The sequence below is a fragment of the Neoarius graeffei genome, chromosome 11, assembly GCF_027579695.1.
Source record: "Neoarius graeffei isolate fNeoGra1 chromosome 11, fNeoGra1.pri, whole genome shotgun sequence".
NCBI classification, from domain to species: domain Eukaryota; kingdom Metazoa; phylum Chordata; class Actinopteri; order Siluriformes; family Ariidae; genus Neoarius; species Neoarius graeffei.
This window is the reverse complement of record NC_083579.1, coordinates 60,628,634-60,653,866: the sequence shown is the minus strand read 5'-3', so window position 1 is coordinate 60,653,866 and position 25,233 is coordinate 60,628,634. Positions and strand designations below refer to the sequence as shown.

The window sequence follows — 25,233 nt, the reverse complement described above, 5'->3', positions numbered from 1 at the left end:
ACTTCTTCCTGAACTGGTCCCGTTGTTACAGTTCACTGCACAACAATAAGGCATGGTTTTTCTTTGGAAATTCCTGAATGCACGTCTGCACTCAAGCCGAACGGCAGTGCAAGTAAACGGAAGTGGACTCAACTCAAGCGGTTTGTCTTGAATGACGCCACGCGCCGAGTGGTCACGAAAATCGCCGAAGAGAAATTCACCGCAATCCGCACTAACTTATTTTAATTGTTACTTATTAACAATACTTCTTGGGACCAGAAGAAAATTACAAAGGGTTTTTTTAACATATAAAGTTTCAAATGTGCATAAATTGAAAACCGTTGCCTGTGAGCTTTAATGTTTGTCTTGGACATTAAATAATGTGTAAATCAATACATTCTGATCCCTAGTGTTCTGTGCAGAATTTGCGTCCTCAGGAGAGCCGGGCAGTATTGGGTGGCTCTGTCAGCATCCCCTCTATAAGCAAGGCCAGACCTGAACCAGGCCGCTCCATAAGTGCCAGCAGTGGCCTTGGCACGCGTAAGTTCCTGCAGCAGAACTATCTAAGAAAAAATACAAAGAAAATCAAAAAGGCGAGTTAAGAGTTTTCGTTCACTTCTGGAATGGACATAAAGCTTGGTCTTTGTCTCATAGGTTCATCCTCTCAGAATGGAAGCGCTCTTAGAAGGGAGATCTCCGGTGGGAGTTACGGCTCCAACAAGCGGCAGGCGATGACCTCACCCTCTGAGGGCTCACTCTCGTCAGGGGGAGGCATGGATTGTGCAGGTGATGCCCCTCTCTCCCAGTTTGACAGAGAGGTGAGTAATAGTACTATGGGGGAGGCCTGGAATACATGTAATTCACATTTTAATGACTCTTAGTTATATTAACTGCTAAGCTACCAAGTGGAATACAGTTCTTGCTGAATCTTTCAATTGTTGTAAAAAAAAAAAACCACTGAGACAAATTACACAGCTAGTACATTTTTATTAGTCTGCGTTGCCAAACTAATAAAAGTGCATAATTTACATGATTAGTGTATTTTTATTCTGTGTATGGAATCTCTTAGATTTTCAGAAAGCTGTGACAGGTAAAATATTCACACCTAGACTTCTTTGCTTCATTCTAATCTGTACTGGGCAGCAGTGACGGGGGAATTGTTGACACTGATCACAGCTAGAATTCTGTTTGCTCTAAAGCACAGTATTGTTTTTAAGCCATCCATGCTGCATATAGAAAGGTCTAAGCTTTAATTTCACACTCAGAAACCCCCCCTTTTTTTTTTTTTTAAGTAAAGTTCTGTCCTTTCTTTCCCACGCTATGTGCATGTATTGAGTGGCACCATGCCTAGAGAATGAGCGATGATGTTCCACTAGAGAACCACTCGCACACATGCTACACTTTGTTCCACCGCATGTACTGTATGTGGACTCCGTTATGACATGTGGTCAATGTGTGACTCTCTGTAGTGGAAGGCAGTTTCTCCCACAGACAAGATCCCTGATGTGAAAAGGACTTTAAGGACCCTGTTTAGTAAGATAAAGGTAACCAGTAGCACTGTGATACCAGCACCTCCTCCTATAGCCATCCTTCTAGCATCAAATGAAACCCTTAGACTATTAGTGCTGTTTGTTTGTATTCGAGATCTTCATGGGTTTATTTCGACCTGAAATCTTGTTCACTGCAGACTCCCTCCAGCAACACAAAAACGGCGTGAAACGTTCATTACGTATGTAACTGGTTCTATGAGCATTGGGTTAACAACACTTTACCTTCATTTTTGGCACACATGCCAACATCTTCAAAGAAACTCATGAATTGACAGTACGATAAAGCATTTACTATAAATACCATTTGGCCAACAGTAAACCTTCCTTGGAACAACATGGTTATTTTCTATTTCTGAATAATGTATGCCACAATATCCTGAGGAAATGACTGGAAAAGTGTTCAGAGATGACCACCAGGGCTTTGAACCGGTTCAAGGAACGAAAACCGGGAACTTTTTCTATTTCACATGGAACAGAAACGAAACCAGAAACTTTATTTTTTATGTTCCGGAACAGAAACGCTTATTAAAAATAATGGTAACCGGTTAATACCGGTTTTTATTTCGTTCCTCAAAGTTTCCGTAGCCTACAAATAAAAAAGTCATTCTTCTCCTGCGCAAGTTTCTATGACCCGCTGGGGTTCACTTCCTGTGTGACGTTCGCTGACTGAATGGAGAGAGCGGGAGGGTGGACTACTATCACGTCTCTACATCTTAAATAAGAGGTAAATATTGCAGTCTATCGTTACTCAAAAACGTCAATTTCAAACACGATATCAATATATTTGTCCACGTTAATGAGAGGCTCGCGAACATTAAATGACGTTAACCTCTGTTAGCCTATCAATGCATAGGGCCTGACTAGCCTTTGGTAACACACTAAACGAATTATCTTTCATTTTTGGCACTTTTTCTGTTTGTGTAGATGGGAAGACGTACTGAGAATCCAAATCGCCAACATTTGAAATAATAATTGTTTCGAATTATTTCTTGTCTTATTTAATGAAGGTTGTAATAGAATTAGCCTACATTTGGCTTAAGCTGGATGAGACAGAGACATAATTTTATAGCCATTTGTTAAACAGCTGACAGGGAACGTAATTAACCGTTCCGGGAACGAAATTTTTTTGTTCTAACCGGTTCGGGAACGTCTATTTAATGGTGGAACCCAAAACCGGAAACGTTAAAATTCCGTTTCTGTTCGGAACGAACCAATAGGAAAAAAATTCTGGTTCAAAGCCCTGATGACCACTGTGCGCTCGGCACTGGAGGATCAAAGTTATCATTGTAGAATTTTGAGAAGGTGCACAGTGATGCCTGGGCAGACTTCCTGAAGTGGCACATCTCTCAATAATGCCCATTTAAAAAAAAAAAAGTGCTGTGTAGCATCTAGTACAACTAATTGAAAGTAGTAATCCACTGTTATTGTGTTTGGTGCTATCTGTGGTGGGCTAGCGGCACTAGCTGCCAGGGATAGTGGTTGGGAAAGCAGAGACGCATGCAGGCTGTATAGTGGCTCTCTAGCACAGGGGAAATAAACTGAAATTATGAAGTTTGTTGGTTGGTTTGTTTTAAATTCCCTGTCCTGTGTTTTTTTTTTTTTTTTAAAAAGAGCTTAATCTCAGTTCACAGTACAGTTGGAGGAACTGATCTCTTCCCCACCCAAAAAAAATTTCTCCCTACTCAAGATATGGGCCAGTTCCCACCCCATCACATGACTGCTACCAACCAGGGAGGCTGGAGGTCATCACATGCTTCCTCTGAGGCACGTGATGTTTTGGTCTGCATATTTTCGAACTGTTGCTTATGCAACATTTAAAGGGTGGCATAACACCCTCTGAGGAGAACGCTATCCTCTCACTCCCGTTTGGCAACATTGCTGTAAGTGACGGGGGAGAGTACACCATGCCATGCCACCCCTCCCTCCCTCCCTGAGACCACAGGCCAACTTTGCTTTCTTGATTCAAACTAGCGATCTCCGGATGATGGGGTAAGCACTTTTCTGTTGCGCCATTCGGGAGCCAGAACTGATGCTTTGAAACATGTTTAGCTGAAAGTAATGTCACATCTTGGCTCAGAAATTCTTATTCTGTCTGGGTCTGTATTATACCTGTGAAGATCTCTGGCAGTTCTGGCAGCCCTCTGTAAGAATGATGTGCTGTTCTGAAGTTACATGCCCAACTGTGAGCTGAATGGCATTGGTACTGGCTTTACTGTACTGCCCTGATGGAAATGGCACCAGATCCTGATGTCTTTCGGCCGCAAACTGTGTTGGAATATTATTACAGCTTCACTTTTATAGTTTAATTAGGTGCGTGCGTGCTATCAGCCACATACCTAGGCTTCAAATAGGGATGGATTTTTATATATACACACACATACATACAGGTAGTCGTCGACTTACGACCAATCGACTTTACGACCGTCTGGTTATGACTGGCAAGTGTTTCCTAGCTGAGCGTATGACAGTTTCCGCCCCAGCTCCCGGCAGCGCCTCTCGCCGCGTACAACGGTTTCCGCCCCAGCTCCAGGCACATGCGCAGTCTCTCTCGCGCTCCCTCGCGCACTCAATCATACAGTTTCCACCCCAGCTTCTGGTTTATGAAACGAGCAAATCCTCCCGCCAGCCCGAGCGCTGCAACAGCTGATGATGACGTAGACGACCCACAGCCAAGCACCAGTGATGCCAGCGGTCACTAAATTTTGTATTTTGCTATGTTTTACATTTGTATTTTGGTATGTTTCAAACTAAAATGTTTTCTATTTTTCACACCTGTATTTCGTATTTTTTGTTTTGCACATATTAAACGAATTGTACTGTACGCAGTGTAGTATGCAGTGTTGGACTTAAACCAAATAATGAGCCAAGGTAATGAAATAAGAAAATGTTGATTAAGACTTTAAGATGATTACAATATCATTACACATCACAATATACTTGCGTTCATTTAACATAGGCCGACTTACGACCAGATCGGTTTACGACCGGTCAGTCGTAACCAAATGCAGTCGTAAGTCGACGACTACCTGCGTGTGTGTGTGTGTGTGTGTGTGTGTGTGTGTGTATATATAAAAAATCCCCCTTCCCTGGGCCAATACCAATTGCAGTATTCATAGTCAAGGACACCCATAACTGATGTTTGGGGCCAATATTCATTCATTCATAAATTTGATGTTTGTAGTTTGAAAATGCACAAGAACTAAATTCTTACTCTCAACTTGCATTAAATGAAAATAATGTAATATTAGAATGTTTATAGAAAAAAAAAAAACTACTTTGAACAAAAACTGTGAAAAGTACACTGACAATTGTCATCTCAATGTGTGTATGTGCCAGAGTGAGTAAGAATTGTGCAATGTGCTTTTTGCCAACTGTGTTGTTCAACCTACAGAAGTCTGAGGGGGTTGCATCAGATATACATGCAAATACTTTTTTTTTTTTTTTTTTTATTGCTGCCGAGGAAACCAGTTATCTGTCGATCCCAATAATTGGAAAAATGCTGAATATTGGCTCTGATTATCGGTTGTCCCTTAGCTCCAAGGCCATCTGTATCAGCAAGTGATTTAATTTTTTTCTTTTCTGGGTTTTTTGTTTTGTTTTTTGTTCAGATTGAATTGTGCAATTTTAATTTACTAAAAATGTTGAGGTACAGAAAAAAGCTGTGTGCGTGTTTGTGTGAACATTTCTCTTTGAAATCCTTAGGATTCTGATTCACCAAGACATTCTACAGCCTCCAACAGCTCTAACCTGAGCAGTCCACCAAGTCCATCCTCCCCACATAAGAGCAAGTCCCTCTCTCTGGAGCGCAGTGAGCAGCCAGGCTGGGAGTCCTGAGAGCTGTACCAGGCATTCATCCCACTCGTCCTGCTCTCTGTAGCCCTCTCTACAGCATCAGGATCCCTTAAATGTGTGGATTTAAAAAAAAAAAAAAAAAAGACAAGCAGCAATGATTCTCAAGGAACTTAATACACTACATTTTGGATGGTGTGTGAATAGGAAAAAAAAAAAAAGTGTGTATTTGTTTGTGCACGTGTGTGACTAAGCTGACCAACACACACAATTGCAAAAACAGTCCGATACACACATTTGATTACAGCCTTTTTAAGTCCTGCTTTGGCGTAAAAATCAAACACTTCTAGGAGATTTCGATTTATTGGGGTTTTCTTCTAACCTATTACCTGGTAGTGTTCTCTACCACTGACACTACTATTTTAAACTTTACATTTTAAGAATAATATCAAATGGCTAAACTTTGCCCAATTAAAAAAGGCTTTTAAAACTAAATACAGTCGTCACCCTTTGCTTAAGAGCAAGGTGAATTCGGAGCATGATTAGAAGTCATCAGTGCTTAGTAACCAATTAACGCTTAAACATTTATAACATGGAGACGAGCTTGCTCCCGGCTTCAGCACTACATTTAAACCAACCTCAGCACTGAGGTGCCATGCAGCTCTTTCATATGTAAAGCTCAGAACACAGTAGAAATAGAAAGAATTAAATAATGTACATAGAGTTTAAGTAGAGTATAATATATAATGAAAAATAACACTATTGTGAAAAGTGACTTGGCTTGGAGAGTGTGATTTCCTTTTGACTTTGTGAGTCAAAGTTTTTAAACGTTAAAATGCAGCCATGTTTAATTGAACAATTTTAGCTTTATTTTATCAGAAGATCCACAGATGTCTTATAGTTCCACTGAATCTGCCTGGATTTTATTAGGGAAATATGTTAAATATCAAGTCCGAATGTAATGACCGCAGGCACCCCAGGCACATGCGTGTTCACAGATTGATGTGTAGAATTACACACGAGACCATCAGAACATAGAGAAACAATTCCTCAGTCACATGCTCTTTGTGGTGAATGTATCGAAACCTGATTGCAGCCACCTTCTTCCTCTTTTTGCCTACTTTAGTGTGCTTCATGGTTCCTTTACTGGAGCAATAATGCTGTTTCCAAAGATTCTTGTGTTTTATTATTACTGTTTTTCTAATTTTATTTTTGTTTGGGTGTTTTGTTTTTTAAATGAGTGTTTTTATGACTTGCATAACTCAAAACATGAAACCAAACTTAACCTGGGTGTGGATGTGTATATAAAGTGTAATCTGTAGGTTATCACAGGTTTGATGACACTAAAGTCACTGTAGTGTGACTCTCACAAAACATAATCCAGTTAAGCTTTCGAGTGCACTCCTGATTAGGGAGCATTCCAGGGCTTGAACTCGTTCACTGGTGCATTTATCTGTTGCCTCTACTTTTATTACTTTCTGTAGCCAGTAATGACAGGGTGGGAGATGGGGGGGGTAGTTTTATTCCTAAAGTTGATGGTAAGGTGTGAAATTAAAGATCACATCTTAAATACCTCAAATCTATGAGGCAAGCCATTAATTATAGTTCCCTTTCAAGCAGAACAAGCTTTCTGTACTGTATCGCTCATTCCATTCCTTTTTTTTTTTCTGCAGAAGACCTAACTCATGCAAATAAGTTAAACAAAGCTGCTTTTTTATGATTGATTTTAAGATATTTTGGGGTCCATTAATTCATGCTATTGGAGCAAATGCGCAAGTTACCCAAATTCCAGAGTTCAAGATTTGTTTACAGGGGCAAGAAATATGTTTTCAATGTAAAAGCACACCTTTGCATATGAAGATAATTATGTGTATTTCCGAAAAAGTGTAAATATGGACTTGGTAAAATGGTCACCATTCTTATTAGCATATTGTCACTGCTCTATGATGGCATTGTATCTCCGGAGCTATTATTTAAGGAATTTACATGATTTATAAACTTCACTATGCCTTTTATCCTGTTGCTTTTATTAACTCCAGATCTCTAAAATGCCTAAAGGGGACAATGAGGGACATCCGTCTGAGAGGGAAAAACTAATCTAAACAGTCTACACTGGAGTTACAAGATTTCATACGACAGTATTTTAACATACTGTTTTGCAAACACGATTGAAAAAAATTCACTGTGGACCAGTCTAATAAACTCGGCACATTTGTATTCTTAAATTAGCAGCTGATTTGAAATGTGTTTGGGATCATGCTTATGTGGTATTACGTTGTTCTATTTATTCCTGCTGAATCTAAGCGATCATACTCTATCATGTAAGCTTAATGCAGAGTGCATACGCCTTGTGGAATTGAGGCTATGATGGATAAAGTGTTTATACAAGCATGATGGTATAACAGGAAGCCTGTTGAGATGTTACTCAGGTATGTTAGAACCAATGATTTATTTTATTACAATAAGAAACGGAGCAGGGGGAGAACACAATCAGACTTTTCTGGCTGTCGTTTGGTGTTATTTTAGGACTGTTAGTTGTCATGTAGGCCAACAATAGCGGGAGGTGCCTTAACTGAACTCGGTGTGAATGCTGGGTAGTGTAGTATGACAATGGATTAGACTTAAGGGAACTGAGGGGGAACTGAAAACAAAATGAGGGTTTACTCTGCCTTGTATATTACAGCTATTTCATATCACATGGGTTTTGTTTTTTTTTTTTGTAAGAATATGTACAGTTTTGCATGTCCGGTGTATTCACTTTAAGGCTGGATTTTCCAACTGTTTTTTTTTTTTTTTTTTCTTTTTTAAATCTGTGTAGTGTGGACGCTTGGGATGTGAACAAGAATACCACCACACTTTTTTGGCACATGCTTATTTAAGGTGGAATGTCATTGAGTTTATATTTAATTAGTCACTACTCTTCACATTGAGAACTCATATCTTGACTGATTTATTTCAATAAAATGGGGAACTGTTACAAAACTTAACTTACAATTTTTTTTTTTCCAAACTTTTGGGAATGATGCTTTGGAGGAAAATCTTATTGGCCAGTTTCCTTTTACATTGTTCAGCTCGTATCTCCAGTCAGTCATTAGTGTGACGCAAACTAGAAGTGCTCACGCTTGTCTAAAGCAGAATTACAGACTTTTGAAGCTGAACTTGCTCTGATTTTAAATGTGATGTATAGCATTTAAAATGTAATGAAATCCTATTTCATTTAAATCTTATAAAGGATGTTAATTCTCCATGTGGCGGCACGGTGGTGTAGTGGTTAGCGCTGTCGCCTCACAGCAAGAAGGTCCTGGGTTCGAGCCCCGGGGTCGGCGAGGGCCTTTCTGTGTGGAGTTTGCATGTTCTCCCCGTGTCCGCGTGGGTTTCCTCCGGGTGCTCCGGTTTCCCCCACAGTCCAAAGACATGCAGGTTAGGTTAACTGGTGACTCTAAATTGACCGTAGTGTGAATGGTTGTCTGTGTCTATGTGTCAGCCCTGTGATGACCTGGCGACTTGTCCAGGGTGTACCCCGCCTTTCGCCCGTAGTCAGCTGGGATAGGCTCCAGCTTGCCTGCGACCCTGTAGAACAGGATAAAGCAGCTAGAGATAATGAGATGAGATGAATTCTCCATGTACTATTGAGGGAATTGTGATTTCAACATTTAACTTTGCATGATGCCAAGAATCTAACCATCACAGAAATGGAGGTTTTGTGTAAATTACTTTTCAAACATTTCTCCATGGGTTTGAACAGAATAGGGGAAAAAAAAAAGCATAAAGCAGCATTCGCCAGCAATTTTATTTCTTTATTTAGGGGAAAGAAGAGAGATTTTGCAAGACCCTAAACCTGAAAAGAATATCTATACACATTCAACAGCTAGCCACAGTTAAAGTGCTAAACCTTTCTCCCTCGACACAAATCTGCAGTCTCTACAGTATAGATAAAAGTTGATCACGAAGTATTGAGCATACTTTGGAGACTGAAGGCAAAGAAACTAGATAAGCAGTAGCAGCTGTTATAAAGCATAGTCATTTTACAAATCTCAGGTCCACGGTCACATCTTTAGGCACTAAATACCACAACGATAATTCACTTTTTTAACAAGCAAACAAAAGCACTCGGGATAATCACCCAGGATTTAGCTACGATTTAATAAAAGTATGCCTCGGTGCAGCTCAATTTAAAAAAAAAAAAAAATACAAAATATCAATAAATTGATTTAAATATGTATTAAATTCTGAATCCTGTTCCAGAGAAGCATGTGGAGGCTGAAATATTTTAGTGTTGCACATTTACATGCTTATAGTAGGAGCACATATTGCATACTGAAGTGACCAACAAAAATGTCAGGCAGAATTTTCAAAGCTTTTTGCATATAGAGTGCAGACTGGAGCTCATTTATCTACTAGGAGCTGTAACTACATACATCTGCGCCTTTGCGGCACCACTCGCTTCTGTGTATATTCATGTAGATTTCTAAATCCGATACATTCTCGCACAGCACGATTTTCTGGTTCAAGCCGTGTTATCCTCAATTGCCATCAGTAGTGTGCACAAAATACGTTTACACGTGCCCCTCGATAAATGTCTTCTTTCCATGACGTTACAGACTTTTGTATGAAAAAGACATGCGTTGTGGAAGTGCTGCACTTTTCCAGTCGTGCCACTCTGCTGGCTCAAAACATGACCGCAATCGCACGTTAAATGTTGAGTGTGATCTGAGGCAGGAGTGGGTAGATGAGGTAGGTTGATGCAGCAGGGAATGTTGCGTCTGGTGGAAGTGAGGTTTTCAGGTACGTGGTTTCTGAGGAGTAGTGTAATATGTACAGAAACGCATCACAAGAGCTGTAGCTTGTCCGTGTAATTGTACTTGGCAGTCATGTGCCTCTGGCAAGCAGTGACCTTTGTCTTAATTCCCTCTTCGTCTTTATACTTGGCTTTGAGTGCTTGAACATGAAGGCTAAGATGTAAAAGATCTTCACTGAGTGGAATCTGGAGCTGCAGCTGCTCTGACGAGCGGCTTTGAGCCGTGGAGATGATCACGTGAGGGGAAAAAAAGCTGCAAGTAAGACGATGTGTCTCGAAGACTGCACAGCTGCAGGCTGCTCGCTTCTTTACTGCCTTAACTGTGAGAAACGTCTGCAGTTGCTCAGCAGGGGGCAGAGTAATGCTGTGTTATTTTACTCGCTCACCCTTAACATCAGAGTATCAAAGAAACCAGTCGTACAATAGTGCATGGTGTACCAGAGGCAGCATGGACCAACACACTTTCTCCCAAAGGCTCTTCTGTACATGTAAAATACATGGTGTACCAGCTTGAGTGCAGGATTCAGCATCTGCAGAGCAACGAGTCTGTCATTCCGGAGTCCTCGGCGTGAGCCGAGTCGACGCTGAGGGCGGTGTGCGTGAACTGAAGTGTTTACGCACTCCCTACGTCTTCCTCCACTACGCAGTTCATGCTGGAGCCGTGTGTTATGTTGGTGGGTGGAGGATGGCTCAAGTCCCGCGTGCTGCTGTGCCGTGATTGACTGTCGAGTCGGTGTAGGCTGCTGTGACGCGATAGCTGCTCGTTAAGGCGGGGCATGCTCCCGTAGGGCGGGCGCTCCTCCATGCCTCTGTGGCTGGTGGGAGTGTACCTGAAATCAAAAAGCAGAACAAAGTTCAGTCTCGTTTCAAAACATGCCGCGTGAGATCACTCAGTACTGCAAGTCTCAACAATGTACTGGACTACTTATTATATTTGAGACTTTCTTTTAGTACTTTTCACAGCTGTCTTTTGTCATCAATCTCGAGCAATGTTTCAGCTCCTGTCTTGCAAGCTTGCAAGATCTGCATAACAAAAGTATCCCAGTGGTGAATAACCCAGTACACCCATAAGCGATGTATTTACAAGGTAACATCATACAATATATATGTAATGGTGTAGTACTGAAGACTTGCGGTTTCCCTAAAAGCTTCTTTCACTAAGGTCATGAAGTGGTCTTCTAGACTTATTGTACATTCTGTAGATTATATATAGTTATGAATTGAAAAAAGTTAGGATGCTACATCATTCCACATAAGTTCATACAGATAAGATGGCCATATACCTTATACAGTGGTGTGAAAGTGTTTGCCCCCTTCCTGATTTTTATTTTTTTTGTATTTTTGTCACACTTAAATGTTTCAGATCATCAAACAAATTTAAATATTAGACAAATAACACAAGTAAAACACAAAATGCAGTTTTTAAATGGTTTTTATTATTAAGGGGGGAAAAAAATCCAAACCTACATGACCCTGTGTGAGAAAGTGATTCCTCCCCCCATTAAAACATAAATGAACTATGGTTTATCACATCTTTGGAAAACTGAGTTCGATTTCTCTAGCCACACCCAGGCCTGATTACTGCCACACCTGTTCTCAAGAAATCACTTAAATAAGACCTGCCTGACAAAGTAAAGTAGACCAAAAGATCCTCAAAAGCTAGACATCATACTGCCAAAGAAATTCAGCAACAAATGAGAAACAAAGTAATTGAGATCTATCAGTCTGGAAAAGGTTATAAAGCCATTTCTAAAGCTTTGGGACTCCAGCGAACCACAGCGAGAGCCATTATCCACAAATGGTGACAACATGGAACAGTGGTGAACCTACCTAGGAGTGGCCGGCCAAACAAAATTACCCCAAGAGCGCAGCGACGACTCATCCAAGAGGTCACAAAAGACCCAACAACAACAAAGAACTGCAGGCCCCACTTGCCTCAGTTAAGGTCAGTGTTCATGACTCCACCATAAGAAAGAGACTGGGCAAAAATGGCCTGCATGGCAGAGTTCCAAGATGAAAACCACTGCTGGGCAAAAAGAACATAAAGGCTCATCTCAGTTTTGCCAGAAAACATCTTGATGATCCCCAAGACTTTTGGGAAAATACTCTGTGGACTGACAAAACAAAAGTTGAACTTTTTGGAAGGTGTATGTCCCATTACATCTGGCGTAAAAGTAACACAGCATTTCAGAAAAGGAACGTCATACCAACAGTGAAATATGGTGGTGGTAGTGTGATGTTCTGGGGCTGTTTTGCTGCTTCAGGACCTGGAAGACTTGCTGTGGTAAATGGAACCATGAATTCTGCTGTCTACCAAAAAATCCTGAAGGAGAATGTCTGGCCATCTGTTCGTGACCTCAAGCTGAAGCGCACTTGGGTTCTGCAGCAGGACAATAATCCAAAAACACACCAGCAAGTTCACCTCTGAATGGTTTAAGAAAAACAAAATGAAGACTTGAGTGGCCTAGTCAAAGTCCTGACCTGAATCCGAATGAGATGCTGTGGCATGACCTTGAAAAGGCGGTTCATGCTTGAAAACCCTCCAATGTGGCTGAATTACAACAATTCTGCAAAGATGAGTGGGCCAAAATTCCTCCACAGCGCTGTAAAAGACTCTTTGCCAGTTATAACAAACACTTGATTGCAGTTATTGCTGCTAAGGGTGGCCCAACCAGTTATTAGGTTTAGGGGGCAATCACTTTTTCATACAGGGTCATATAGGTTTGGATTTTTTTTCCTTTAATAATAAAAACCTTCATTTAAAAACTGCATTTTGTGTTTGTGTTATCTTTGTCTAATATTTAAATTTGTTTGATGATCTGAAACATTTAAGGGTGACAAACATGCAAAAAAAAATCAGGAAGGGGGCAAACACTTTTTCACACCACTGTATACCTTACACATTATTTTCATCTGGTTGTTATGGACAGTGTGCTCCAATTTAGCTTCAAATACCACTGGAAAGCTTTCATCCCTGGCTACACGTCCATTCCATCAGATCAAATTAGCATTCTCACTTTTGTCCATGGGCGGCACGGTGGTGTAGTGGTTAGCGCTGTCGCCTCACAGCAAGAAGGTCCTGGGTTCGAGCCCCGTGGCCGGCGAGGGCCTTTCTGTGTGGAGTTTGCATGTTCTCCCCGTGTCCGCGTGGGTTTCCTCCGGGTGCTCCGGTTTCCCCCACAGTCCAAAGACATGCAGGTTAGGTTAACTGGTGACTCTAAATTGACCGTAGGTGTGAATGTGAGTGTGAATGGTTGTCTGTGTCTATGTGTCAGCCCTGTGATGACTTGACGACTTGTCCAGGGTGTACCCCGCCTTTCGCCCGTAGTCAGCTGGGATAGGCTCCAGCTTGCCTGCGACCCTGTAGAAGGATAAAGTGGCTAGAGATAATGAGATGAGATGGAAAGATCTTGGTGTAATGCTTGGGTCTAAGTGTATAACTTGATTTGAATCATTGTATAGTTAGAGTCTGTTGTACTCTCTCTCTTTCTCTCTCTTTAAAAAAAAAACACAGCTTGGCATTTTGCCGTGAAACCGGATCGTGTAAACTTCACAAAGCACTGTGACTTACAAATTCGCTTACAACAGAGACTCCTTCCATAAACTTTAAATGTCTCCTAACCAAAAAAAAAAACCTCACCACATCAAGAAGTTGAATACATTTTAGTTTGTTAAACACCACATTTTTAAACCTGCTTATTATTAGTCACAGATTACGAGGCGCATCTGCTATACAAGTCTCTAAGCATGAGCTGTTTCTATAGTAACAGTAACATATTAGCACAAGCACATTAATATGAATGCATCATTCACGTTACAGCCAGAATCACCTGTGCGAGATGTTCAGTTACACGAAAGTAGTGCACACCTTCTGACTAATCAGATTTGAGCATTCGATGGTGCTGTGGTAAAAAGCAGCTATAAACAATGGATCCCTCCCCAGCCTCTCTTGCCGCTTTTCCACTACAAACGCGGCTGAGCCGTGCCGTGCTGAGTCGAGCTGAGCGGGGCTGTTGGAGTTGCATTTCGACTACAACTGCGCTGAACCGTGCTGGCTGGAAGTGGGTGGACACATTGGGTGGAGTTAGCGAAAGTGGGTGGACGTCACGTGATGTCGTTAAGCAGCGCAAACAGTGACATCAGTGAGCTTTTAAGCGGTAGTCTCACGACCCGGATAGTAAACAATAAACATGGAGGACATGGAGTCGTTAGTGTTGCTGGTCTTGGTGCTGTGGCTTGTTGTCACCGACAACGCCAACAGATACTGGCAAGAGCGTATAGATGAGGCGAGGCGCATAAGGCTTCAGAAATTCTTGTAATTCGTAATTCTTCTCCTTCCGGGTTTGTGGTGTTTACAGATACCAGCGCGCTCGCGGGGCGTGTGGGCATGTGAGGACACTCCTCCTCACCAATCAGTGCACAGGGGAGTGTCTGCTCACGCCCCCAGCCTCACTCGGCTCGCTTTGGCTCGCTTCAGCCCCACTCCAAAACGGTGCGAGTTTTAGGGGCTAAGCAGGGCTGAAGCGAGCTGAGTCGTGCTGTTCTGAGGTAGTCGAAACGCGAGCCGTGTCGGGCTGAAGTGAGCTGAAGCGAGCTGAAGTGAGCTGAAAAAGGGTAGTGGAAAAGGGCCATCTGTTTCACTCTCTCGAAATCAATAAGACAAAAGAAAAAAAAAACTTGCTGCTTGTCATGCCACAGAGAAACCGTAAGATGCAAACTCTGTCCTTAAAGCTTTCCTGTGGTGGAAAAACGTACTGACAGACACAAAGCGCTGACACCCGGCACTCTTTCTATAAATGTTTCCTTACAGAAAGTTTCGCCAAATCAACAAGTAAACGTTTCACTTTGTTTTTAATCTATTTATTTTTAGTCTTAGATTACACGGGCCATCCAAGTTAGTCATTACTGTAGAAACAATAAGGTAGTAGAACAAGCACATTAAACATGTAATTCTTTAACAGCAGACAGAGCTGCGTTTATAAATTAATAATGAACACCTTCTAACCAATCGAATACAAGAAATCAACAGTGCTGTGGTATAAATAGAGAGAATTTAAATGCATGCAAATGGCCAAGCCCTCATACCCTGAAAAATAAGTAAATAAACAACCACCTCATGCTGGGCCTCACCTGCCATCACGTGAGCGATGCAGGCTGCCATGGTAACTGCTCATCTTGCTGTGGACGCTGCTTGCTTTGCTACGTACGTCGTCCAACATGGCCAGGTGAGTGGAGGAGGCGTGGGTGGATGTGCCCTGGGTGGACGTGCCACGTGACTTGCGGATGATGGGTGTATTGGGGTCACGCAACAGAGCCTGAGCAAAGTCGGGCTCCTGCAATACCTGACGGCTGTCGTTCACCGCACTGCTGCAGGAAAGGAACAGAGAAAAGCGTGAGGGAAATGTAAGGGGAAGCGTTAAAGCTCTTTGAACGGGACGGAACGGAACAGAGGTGTAGACCACTAGAGGAGAACAGTAAATAAGGCTATGCTGCTTTGTGGCATAGACTTGAAATTAAAAAATAAATAAATAAAAAGTAGCACCAGAATCATGTAACGTTTACTAAAAACAGCTTTTTGAGCACTGTGTGATACAGCAGACCTTTAAACTGTCTTTACCTTGTACACAAAGGCAAAGTATACAAGGTGTCCATAAAGTCTCTTTACAATTTAAAAAAATTATTACAAAGGCAGTTGTTGAGATATTGTAACTAGATTTATTTTATTTTAATCAGTGTTTATTAAAGTTGTTATTCACGTTACAATTTCGTGTTTCAGATACTGTGCTGATGGAAACCGAACCCCTATAAAATGGCTACTCCTCAAGAAAAGGCACAATGTCGGGGGCATCGTGGCTCGGGTGGATGAGGTGCCATACCATAAATCCGGGGACCCGGGTTCGATTCCGACCCGAGGTCATTTCCCGATCCCTTCCCGTCTCTCTCCCCCGCTCATTTCCTGTCTCTGCACTGTCCTATCCAATAGAGGTGAAAAAAGCCCAAAAAATCTCATCTCATCTCATTATCTCTAGCCGCTTTATCCTGTTCTACAGGGTCGCAGGCAAGCTGGAGCCTATCCCAGCTGACTATGGGAGAAAGGCGGGATACACCCTGGACAAGTCGCCAGGTCATCACAGGGCTGACACATAGACACAGACAACCATTCACACTCACATTCACACCTACGGTCAATTTAGAGTCACCAGTTAACCTAACCTGCATGTCTTTGGACTGTGGGGGAAACCGGAGCACCCGGAGGAAACCCACGCGGACAACATGCAAACTCCGCACAGAAAGGCCCTTGCCGGCCACGGGGCTTGAACCCAGACCTTCTTGCTGTGAGGTGACAGCGCTAACCACTACACCACTGTGCCACCCCAGCCCAAAAAAATCTCATCTCATTATCTCTAGCCGCTTTATCCTTCTACAGGGTCGCAGGCAAGCTGGAGCCTATCCCAGCTGACTACGGGTGAAAGGCGGGGTACACCCTGGACAAGTCGCCAGGTCATCACAGGGCTGACACATAGACACAGACAACCACTCACATTCACACCTACGGTCAATTTAGAGTCACCAGTTAACCTAACCTGCATGTCTTTGGACTGTGGGGGAAACCGGAGCACCCGGAGGAAACCCACGCGGACAACATGCAAACTCCGCACAGAAAGGCCCTTGCCAGCCACGGGGCTCAAACCCGGACCTTCTTGCTGTGAGGCGACAGCGCTAACCACTACACCACCGTGCCACCAGCCCAAAAAATACCTTAAAAAAAAGAAAAGGCACAATGTGTATCCTGGTTGGTTTGAGTAACGTCTTGATGTGCTTCATGCAACTAATGGTGCCCATATAGAGGTCTATTAACTGCAGTTGAAAAAAATGTAATAAACACTGATTAAAATAAAATAAATCTAGTTACATCATCTCAACAACTGCCTTTGTAATAATTTTTTTAAATTGTAAAGAGACTTTATGGACACCCTGTATATCAAAAGTATATGATAAGGTTTTTAAAAGCCTTCAACAGCATATACTCACAGAGCACTTTATTATATGAGCACGACGCTAATGCTGGGTAGGCCCTCTCTTTACTCTCAAAATAGCCTCGATTTTTAATGGCAAGGATTCCACGAGATGTTGGAAACATTCCTGTAAGATGCTGGTCCATGTTGAGATGATTGCATCACACAATTCCTGCAGATTTTTCAGCTGCGCTTTCATGATGTCAATCTCCCATTCTGCCACATCCCAAAGGTGTTCTATTAGATTCCGATCCGGTGACTGGGAAGGCCACTGAACTCATTGTCATGTTCGTGAAACCAGTTTGAGACGACTTTTGCTTTGTGACATTGTGCATTGTGTAATGTATCTGTGACAAATAAAGGCTTCATCATGATGCTGGAAGTAGCCATTAGAAGATGAGTAAAATGTGGCCATAAAGGGATGCACAGTAATGATGCACAATGCAATGCATGATGCGCGGGGGTGTCAGGAACAACATTCCAGTAGCCTAAAGTGTGCCAAGAAAACCTTCCCCACACCATTACACCACCTCCACCAGCCTGGACTGTTAACACAAGGCAGGTTGCGTCCATGGATTCATCCTGTTGGTGCCAAATTCTGACCCTACCATCTGTGTGCCTCAGCAGAAATCGAGCTTCATCAGACCAGGCTACTTTTTTTTTTCCCAGTCTTCAACTGTCCTGTTTTGGTGAATCTGTGATCACTGCCCCCTCAGCTTTCTGTTCTTGTCTCACAGAAATGGAACCCAACGTGGATTTCTGCTGTTGTAGCCCATCTGCCTCAATGCTCGATGTGTTATGCATTCGGAGATGCTTTTCTGCTCACCATAATTGTACAGAGTGGTTCTCTTAGTTGCTGTAACCTTTTTGTCAACTCAAACCAGTCTGGTCATCCTCTGTTAACCTCTCTCATCAGCAAGACGTTTCCAGCTCACTGGATGTTTCTTTTGAAATTGCACCATTCTGAGTAAACTACGGACTCTCGAGATCAACAGTTTATGAAATACTCAAACCAGCCCGTCTGGCACCAACAATCATGCCACAGTCAAAATCACCGAGATCACATTTTCCCCCCTTCGGATGGTTGATTGGCTGTTTAGATGTGTATGAATGAGTAGGTGTATGGGTGTTCCTAATAAAGTGCTTTGTGAGTGGTTTTGTTGTTGTTTTTAGTATTTTACTGGGGTTAGTTGTGGATTATTCAGTTCTTATGTTGCCAAATCCTGGACTTTACATACGCAAGCTGTCTAAACATGAAGTGAAACAGAAGCGAGGTGCTCATCTGATAAGAAACTTACTCTTTGCGTCTACGGCCATGAAGAAAACTGGCCCACTCAAAGCAGGTCTTCTTACTGCCCACCCAGAACACAGATGGGATGCCAACAACCAACACCATCAGGTACTTCATAATGAACAGAACCAGGTCAGGCCTGCTCGTCTGCTCCACCTACACACACACACACACACACACACACATAGACAGAATATAAATAATATTTGGAATGAAAAAGCTAATGTGTTTCTCAACATACACACACTTCTAAAATTGAAAAGTGGAAACATCTTGAATGCATATGCACGGGGCTCGAACCCGGACCTTCTTGCTGTGAGGCGACAGCGCTAACCTCTATTCGCCTGGGCCCGCCCATCCTAAGCGTGACGCAACACGAGGGCCTGTTGCGAGCTTAGTCTGGCCAGGCAAGCTATCTACAGCTCTTCCAAGCTCCCGAAAAATCGGGAGCCAATCAACTTTGAGCATCTCCAACGGCCCTGGGTAGAGGCGTGTTCAAGGCACTGACGTAGTAGAACTGCGACCGGAAGCCATAGATTGTTTACACAATCTATGCCGGAAGCGCTTCATTCACTAGAAACATTACGAACATGGAGCAAGTTCTCATTGAAAACGGAGCAAAGAGCAGCCCTGGAGGTATTTATTGAAAGGAAGGACGTTTTCGCCTTGCTCCCGACCGGCTTCGGTAAGAGTTTAATCTACCAGTTAGCCCCGTCGCGTCACATACGTCAGAGGAAAGAGTGATGTGATTGGTTTAAGCTTCGTCACAGCCTTTTCTGGCTTCGACCAGTAGCAAACTGAGGCATTTCAGGGAGGCGGGTCAACCACACGCTTTGGGAAACGGTTGGGCTTAATATCTTTGCCAGACCAAATGCTCGCAGAGCTCTGAAGTCGCGTTAGCCAGACTAAACCACTACACCACCGTGCCGCCCCTTTCCAAGTATATAATTATGATAAACAAAAAATATGAGATTAGTAAATCTATTTCAAGCTTTACTTTTTTTTATTACTTACTTTTCTATTGACAGACAATTTTGTTTCTTTCTAGAAACAGATACTCAAAATGAGCCAATATAACAAGACTATTTCAAGCTTGAAATCAGTAATCAATTTTAGACATAATCTAATTCTAGAAATAATTAATCATTTTATATTTGGTCTACTGAAATCTTATATCAGGAAATATATATGAGTGAGTGGAAGGTTGTTACTTTCATGCAGATATGAAGCTTACAGGATAAAGATCACATTCATTAACATGAATATATAGTGATTATTAGTCAGATATTGTGGGCAGGTGCAGTTAAAGGGGAACTGAAGTCATTTTTAAACTTGCTTTATTTCTTAATTAACGTGTTCTTCAATTATGTTTTCGGTTTTATTAACCTTTATATCGTGACTCGTATTGGCATATTATATTACACTTATCGGCCTTTTCGGTTTTTAGCCATGTTGAATGTAGTTCGTTTGGTCCACGGGAGGCGTCGCTTATCCGTGCGATCTTCACGAGACTTGTGCGAGACTTCAAACGTGAAGTGTCAGCGCCGCCATTTTGAAAACTGTTTACACAGCAGCCAGATCGCCATATCATTCCAATTTCGATTCATTTCGAGATTTGCCAGCCTAATCAGTGATGGAGATTATTCCATACGACTTCAAACCAACGTAGACTAGAGAAGAGTTGGAAAGATGACAGGATGAGGACTAATCCGTCGCGCTGGTATTTACGTCATTACTGTCGCATAATTAAAACGTGCCAGATCCGGCAGCTGGTGGGTTTTCAAAATAATAAATACATGCATGTATTTTTGTGATGAATACATATTATACTGAGCGCATTTCCCACATAATCCTCACTAAGGTTTTGGACAGCACTACAAAATGGCGTCCCCACTATTTAGTGCCCTATATAGTGAGTAGGGAGCAATTTCGGATACAGGGAAAACTTCCGGGTTGATTACGTCAGCATTTGAAGGAGGGCGCGCGCGTCTTTTGACAACGTTGGCAGATGTTGGTCACTTTGATTTCCACTGTACGTTTTACTTCCGTCCTATGATGTCTCGCACAGGTCTCAGCGAATCTCGTTTATGGCCATCGCTTTGACATATGGACTGATATATTACAGAGCATATTTCAAACACTCATAACTTGCTATAGCAGTGACAAAATAGCTATCAGAAATGCATTCCTATATTTAATAAAATGAGATAAATAGAATTTTGATAATAAAAATTTGCCTTCTGTTCCTCTTTAATATAGAATTACAAATAAACACCTTCCGGTTAAACCCAGTTAAAATGTAAATCTGAACACAGATACATATTTGGAACACTAAACAGATACAAATAGTGGTATTGTGTGGTGTTGCGTCCCTATTCTATGCAGTTATGAGTGTGCTTATAAAATCCTGTCTCTCACACAGTCCTCAAACCTGCTAGTCCTACGGTAGATATGAGGCAAGAGAAGGCACTGAACTCTCGGAACGACAACCTCTAAAATGAATAAATAAATGGCCTGACCCAAGTAGCATGAAGCAAAAGTAAAGGAACATTTTATCTGTGTGAAAATAAAACTGTAAAGATGACACATTCCCACAAATGAGGGGGCAGAGCTGTGTTTTTCAAGTATGAAAACACCGTGTGTGTGCACGCCCTACCAAGGTTTGGCGAGAAAATGATTTGTGTGTTAACTTGGCTGTCCAGTAATCTCTTAAAAATTTATTAGTTTCTCAATTTCTGAATCTCTTAAAAATGTATTAGTTCTACAGGCCTGCACTTCAGATTAAAGCTGATTTATTCTAATTAATGCTGAAGTGTGCTGTGAAAAATTCATTAATGCGCGTCCGTACTCATTATGCAGGTACTTTCATACTTTCATGCATTTCTGTGAAGGAATTGTGTTTTCCAAATGAATTCGACACACAGGAACATGCTCATTACAGTAGGAGTTCATTCTGTAATAGCAGCTGTTGCAGGAATGCGAGTGACCACAGAAAGCATTGTCTCAATTCGCACATACGCTAGAAATCCTCCTTAAGAGCAGAGGGGGAAACACACAGACCTTGTGTTAGCCCCTCTTCAGTGTCATCTCAAACCTAAGGCCACGTTTACATTAGACCGTATCTGTCTTGTTTTCTTCGCGGATGCACTGTCCGTTTACATTAAAATGCCTGGAAACGCCGGGAAACGGGAATCCGCCAGGGTCCACGTATTCAATCCAGATCGTGTCTGGTCCGGTGCTGTGTAAACATTGAGATACGCGGATACGCTGTGCTGAGCTCTAGCTGGCGTCGTCATTGGACAACGTCACTGTGACATCCACCTTCCTGATTCGCTGGCGTTGGTCATGTGACGCGACTGCTGAAAAACGGCGCGGACTTCCGCCTTGTATCACCTTTCATTAAAGAGTACAAAAGTATGAAAATACTGCAAATACTGATGCAAATACTGCCCATTGTGTAGTTATGATTGTCTTTAGGCTTGCCATCCTTCCACTTGCAAGTGGTAAGTGATATGCGCTGGGATCTCACACACAGCGGCTCAGTCCCGAATCACTGCTCGTGCACTATACTCGCGCGCTCTGTGAGCTGCGCAGGGCCGGAGTGCGCACCCTCCAGAGGGCACTCGCTGTTCAGGGCGGAGTGATTTGGAGCACAGGATGCCTGCAGAGCCGAGCGTATCCGTGTATTGGTGTTGCTGTGTGCACGCGAATCGTTTTAAAAACGTTAATCTGATGATCCGCTGATACGGTCTAATGTAAACCCCACCTAAGTGTGATCTGAAACTTCAACTCAGTGGGCTGATAAGAACCACTGCATACTGCAGACACTGAGGCTGGGGTTCTACTGCAGGGCTGAAAGTCTCATCTCATCTCATTATCTCTAGCCGCTTTATCCTGTTCTACAGGGTCACAGGCAAGCTGGAGCCTATCCCAGCTGACTACGGGCGAAAGGCGGGGTACACCCTGGACAAGTCGCCAGGTCATCACAGGGCTGACACATAGACACAGACAACCATTCACACTCACATTCACACCTACGGTCAATTTAGAGTCACCAGTTAACCTAACCTGCATGTCTTTGGACTGTGGGGGAAACCGGAGCACCCGGAGGAAACCCACATGGACACGGGGAGAACATGCAAACTCTGCACAGAAAGGCCCTCGCCGGCCACGGGGCTCGAACCCGGACCTTCTTGCTGTGAGGCGACAGCGCTAACCACTACACCACCGTGCCGCCCCAGTATACTACTGAAAATTATTATTTTTTAAAGATTGAAAAAATGGCCGTCTTATTTCATGTTAAAACACAGCAGCACTGACTTGTGTCTCTCTCATAGAGTGCAATATTAAGCATAGTGCATTTTTTTAATGGCAGCACACAAACCCAAACAAAGGTTTGTTGTTTTTTTTTCATTTATTCATTTATCTCAGGTAACCGTTTTATCCTGGTCAGGGTCTTGGTGAATCCAGAGCCTATTTCTAACCTATCAACACTAGACACAAGGTGGGCGGATTCACTGGAGATGGTAAGTCAGTCCATCTCAGGGTAGCCGTGCTGCTTTGTATAGAACAAGATCAACTGTGAGCTACTGCTCACTTACATATCCCCCCCGCTCTTGCTTATATCAGAATGCAAGCAATCGAAGGAATAGGACACTTATTATGAATCCTGACTTCAACAAAGGGGCGGCACGGTGGTGTAGTGGTTAGCGCTGTCACCTCACAATAAGAAGGTCCGGGTTCGAGCCCCGTGGCTGGCGAGGGCCTTTCTGTGTGGAGTTTGCATGTTCTCCCCGTGTCCGCGTGGGTTTCCTCCGGGTGCTACGGTTTCCCCCACAGTCCAAAGACATGCAGGTTAGGCTAACTGGTGACTCTAAATTGACCGTAGGTGTGAATGTGAGTGTGAATGGTTGTCTGTGTCTATGTATCAGCCCTGTGATGACCTGGCGACTTGTCCAGGGTGTACCCCGCCTTTCTCCCGTAGTCAGCTGGGATAGGCTCCAGCTTGCCTGCGACCCTGTAGAACAGGATAAAGCGGCTAGAGATAATGAGATGAGATGAGACTTCAACAAATAATTAACCCTGAAACAAGTAAGTAAAGAACCGTGTTCTCCCCAGGGATTTCAAATAGCGTCTTGGTAAACTGTCATTTTGAAACAGCATTTTGTTTCTTGAAATAGCGTCAAAATCCACCCTATAGGTTTTGTAAATACATTCAGTCAGTAAACAGGAAGTTGATGTGCAACAGACCTGAAAACGGTATACACGGTATAGAACCCCAAGCTGAAGCTCGGTACCAAACATCAAGCAGTCGTGATTTGTAGTTGCTGAGAAAAGTGTTATGAAAATTTTGTAAATCCACACCATATGTTTCGTAAATGCATGTAGTCGGTAAACAGGAAGTCGATGTGCGACAGACCTGAAAACAGTATACATGGTATAGAACCCCAAGCTGAAGTTTGGTACCAAGTACCAAGTGGCTATGATTTGTGGTTGTTGAGAAAAGTGTTAGGAAAAATTTGTAAATCCACGCTATATGTTTCGTAAATACATTCAGTCGGTAAACAGGAAGTTGATGTGGGACAGACCTGAAAATGGTATACATGCTCTAGAGCCCCAAGCTGAAGTTTGGTACCAAGTACCAAGTGGCTATGATTTGTGGTTGCTGAGAAAAAGGGTGTTTCGGACGGACAGAGATACGGATGGATGGACAGAGGTGAATAAACCAGTATATCCCCCTCCTTCGAAGCGGGGGTATAAAAATCATTTATGAAAGACCCAGCTCTCTCCTGAGCATTTCTCTCTAACCTGCTACAGAATCCCATCACACAAAGCAATCAGTAAAACATGACAAACCTGCAGATCAAAGAGAACAAGAGGAAAAGCAGAACACCCATTTTCCTCACATCACACACAGCTCATGCTAATGCACCTCCATGTATATAAAGTGGATCTCTGATCAGGTGCTCTATAATTAAAGTAAGTAGATCAGTGTAGGCAGGGCACGTTACAGGTTGATAGAGAGTAGGAGTGTATGAAGAGCTTGGCCAGGCAGGAGGAGGAGGAGGAATCTATCGTGCACGGGTTGGGCGAGCGAGAGAGAGACTGAGTGAGTTTTTGTGTCACGTGACACTCAGCTCCAGTTGGATCACTGTGCTATTGTGCATTGAGAAAGGCCAAGGGTCTTAAATTACATGGTAACATAAGCGCACAGTGTGTCACTGTAGTGTATCGCATTACACCATCCATTCTTCCAGCCCAAAAAAAAGTCCCAACTTGGACATCTTTTGATAAATGTAGGTTTTGAAATGTTATGCAGATTGTAAATATGCATAAACAGTAAAATGCATACTGAAATATCAAATCATAAGCAAGCATGTTTTATATTAATCTAATTAAAGATGTATAAAAGAATATACAGTAGTGGTGCTTGAAAGTTTGTGAGCCCTTAAAAATGTTCTATATTTCTGCATAAATATGACCTAAAACATCATCAGATTTTCACACAAGTCCTAAAAGTAGACAAAGAGAACCCAGTTAAACAAATGAGACAAAAATATTATACTTGGTCATTTATTTATTGAGGAAAATGATCCAATATTACATATCTGTGAGTGGCAAAAGTATGTGAACCTTTGCTTTCAGTATCTGGTGTGACCCCCTTGTGCAGCAATAACTGCAACTAAACGTTTCCAGTAACTGTTGATCGGTCCTGCACACCAGCTTGGAGGAATTTTAGCCCATTCCTCCGTACAGAACAGCTTCAACTCTGGGATGTTGGTGGGTTTTCTCACATTAACTGCCTGCTTC

General features: G+C 42.5%; 2 protein-coding genes across 7 annotated transcripts in view; one reads left to right on the top strand and one right to left on the bottom strand.

The window, feature by feature from the left end:
• The window catches only part of cdc42bpaa (CDC42 binding protein kinase alpha (DMPK-like) a), a 126,167-nt gene extending 117,867 nt beyond the window's left edge, over positions 1–8,300 (top strand). For 2 of the 4 annotated variants that reach the window (XM_060934437.1, XM_060934436.1), the window contains 4 exons: positions 402–519; positions 634–797; positions 1,449–1,523; positions 5,232–8,300. In XM_060934437.1, coding sequence (XP_060790420.1) covers positions 402–519; positions 634–797; positions 1,449–1,523; positions 5,232–5,363 — 489 coding nt within the window. In that variant the 3' untranslated portion in view covers positions 5,364–8,300. The remainder of the gene's footprint in view (positions 1–401; positions 520–633; positions 798–1,448; positions 1,524–5,231) is intronic. The other 2 variants (XM_060934435.1, XM_060934434.1) reach the window with 1 other exon arrangement.
• Positions 8,301–9,094: 794 nt separating this feature from the next.
• Positions 9,095–25,233, bottom strand: part of fzd3b (frizzled class receptor 3b) — a 56,578-nt gene continuing 40,439 nt past the window's right edge. Inside the window, exons 6-8 of one of the 3 annotated variants that reach the window (XM_060934431.1) lie at positions 18,431–18,579; positions 15,247–15,483; positions 9,095–10,946 (exon numbers count right to left, since the gene is read on the bottom strand). In XM_060934431.1, the coding sequence (XP_060790414.1) occupies positions 10,730–10,946; positions 15,247–15,483; positions 18,431–18,579 (603 nt within the window). In that variant the 3' untranslated portion in view covers positions 9,095–10,729. Of the gene's footprint in view, positions 10,947–15,229; positions 15,484–18,430; positions 18,580–25,233 lie in introns of all 3 variants that reach the window. The other 2 variants (XM_060934432.1, XM_060934433.1) reach the window with 2 other exon arrangements.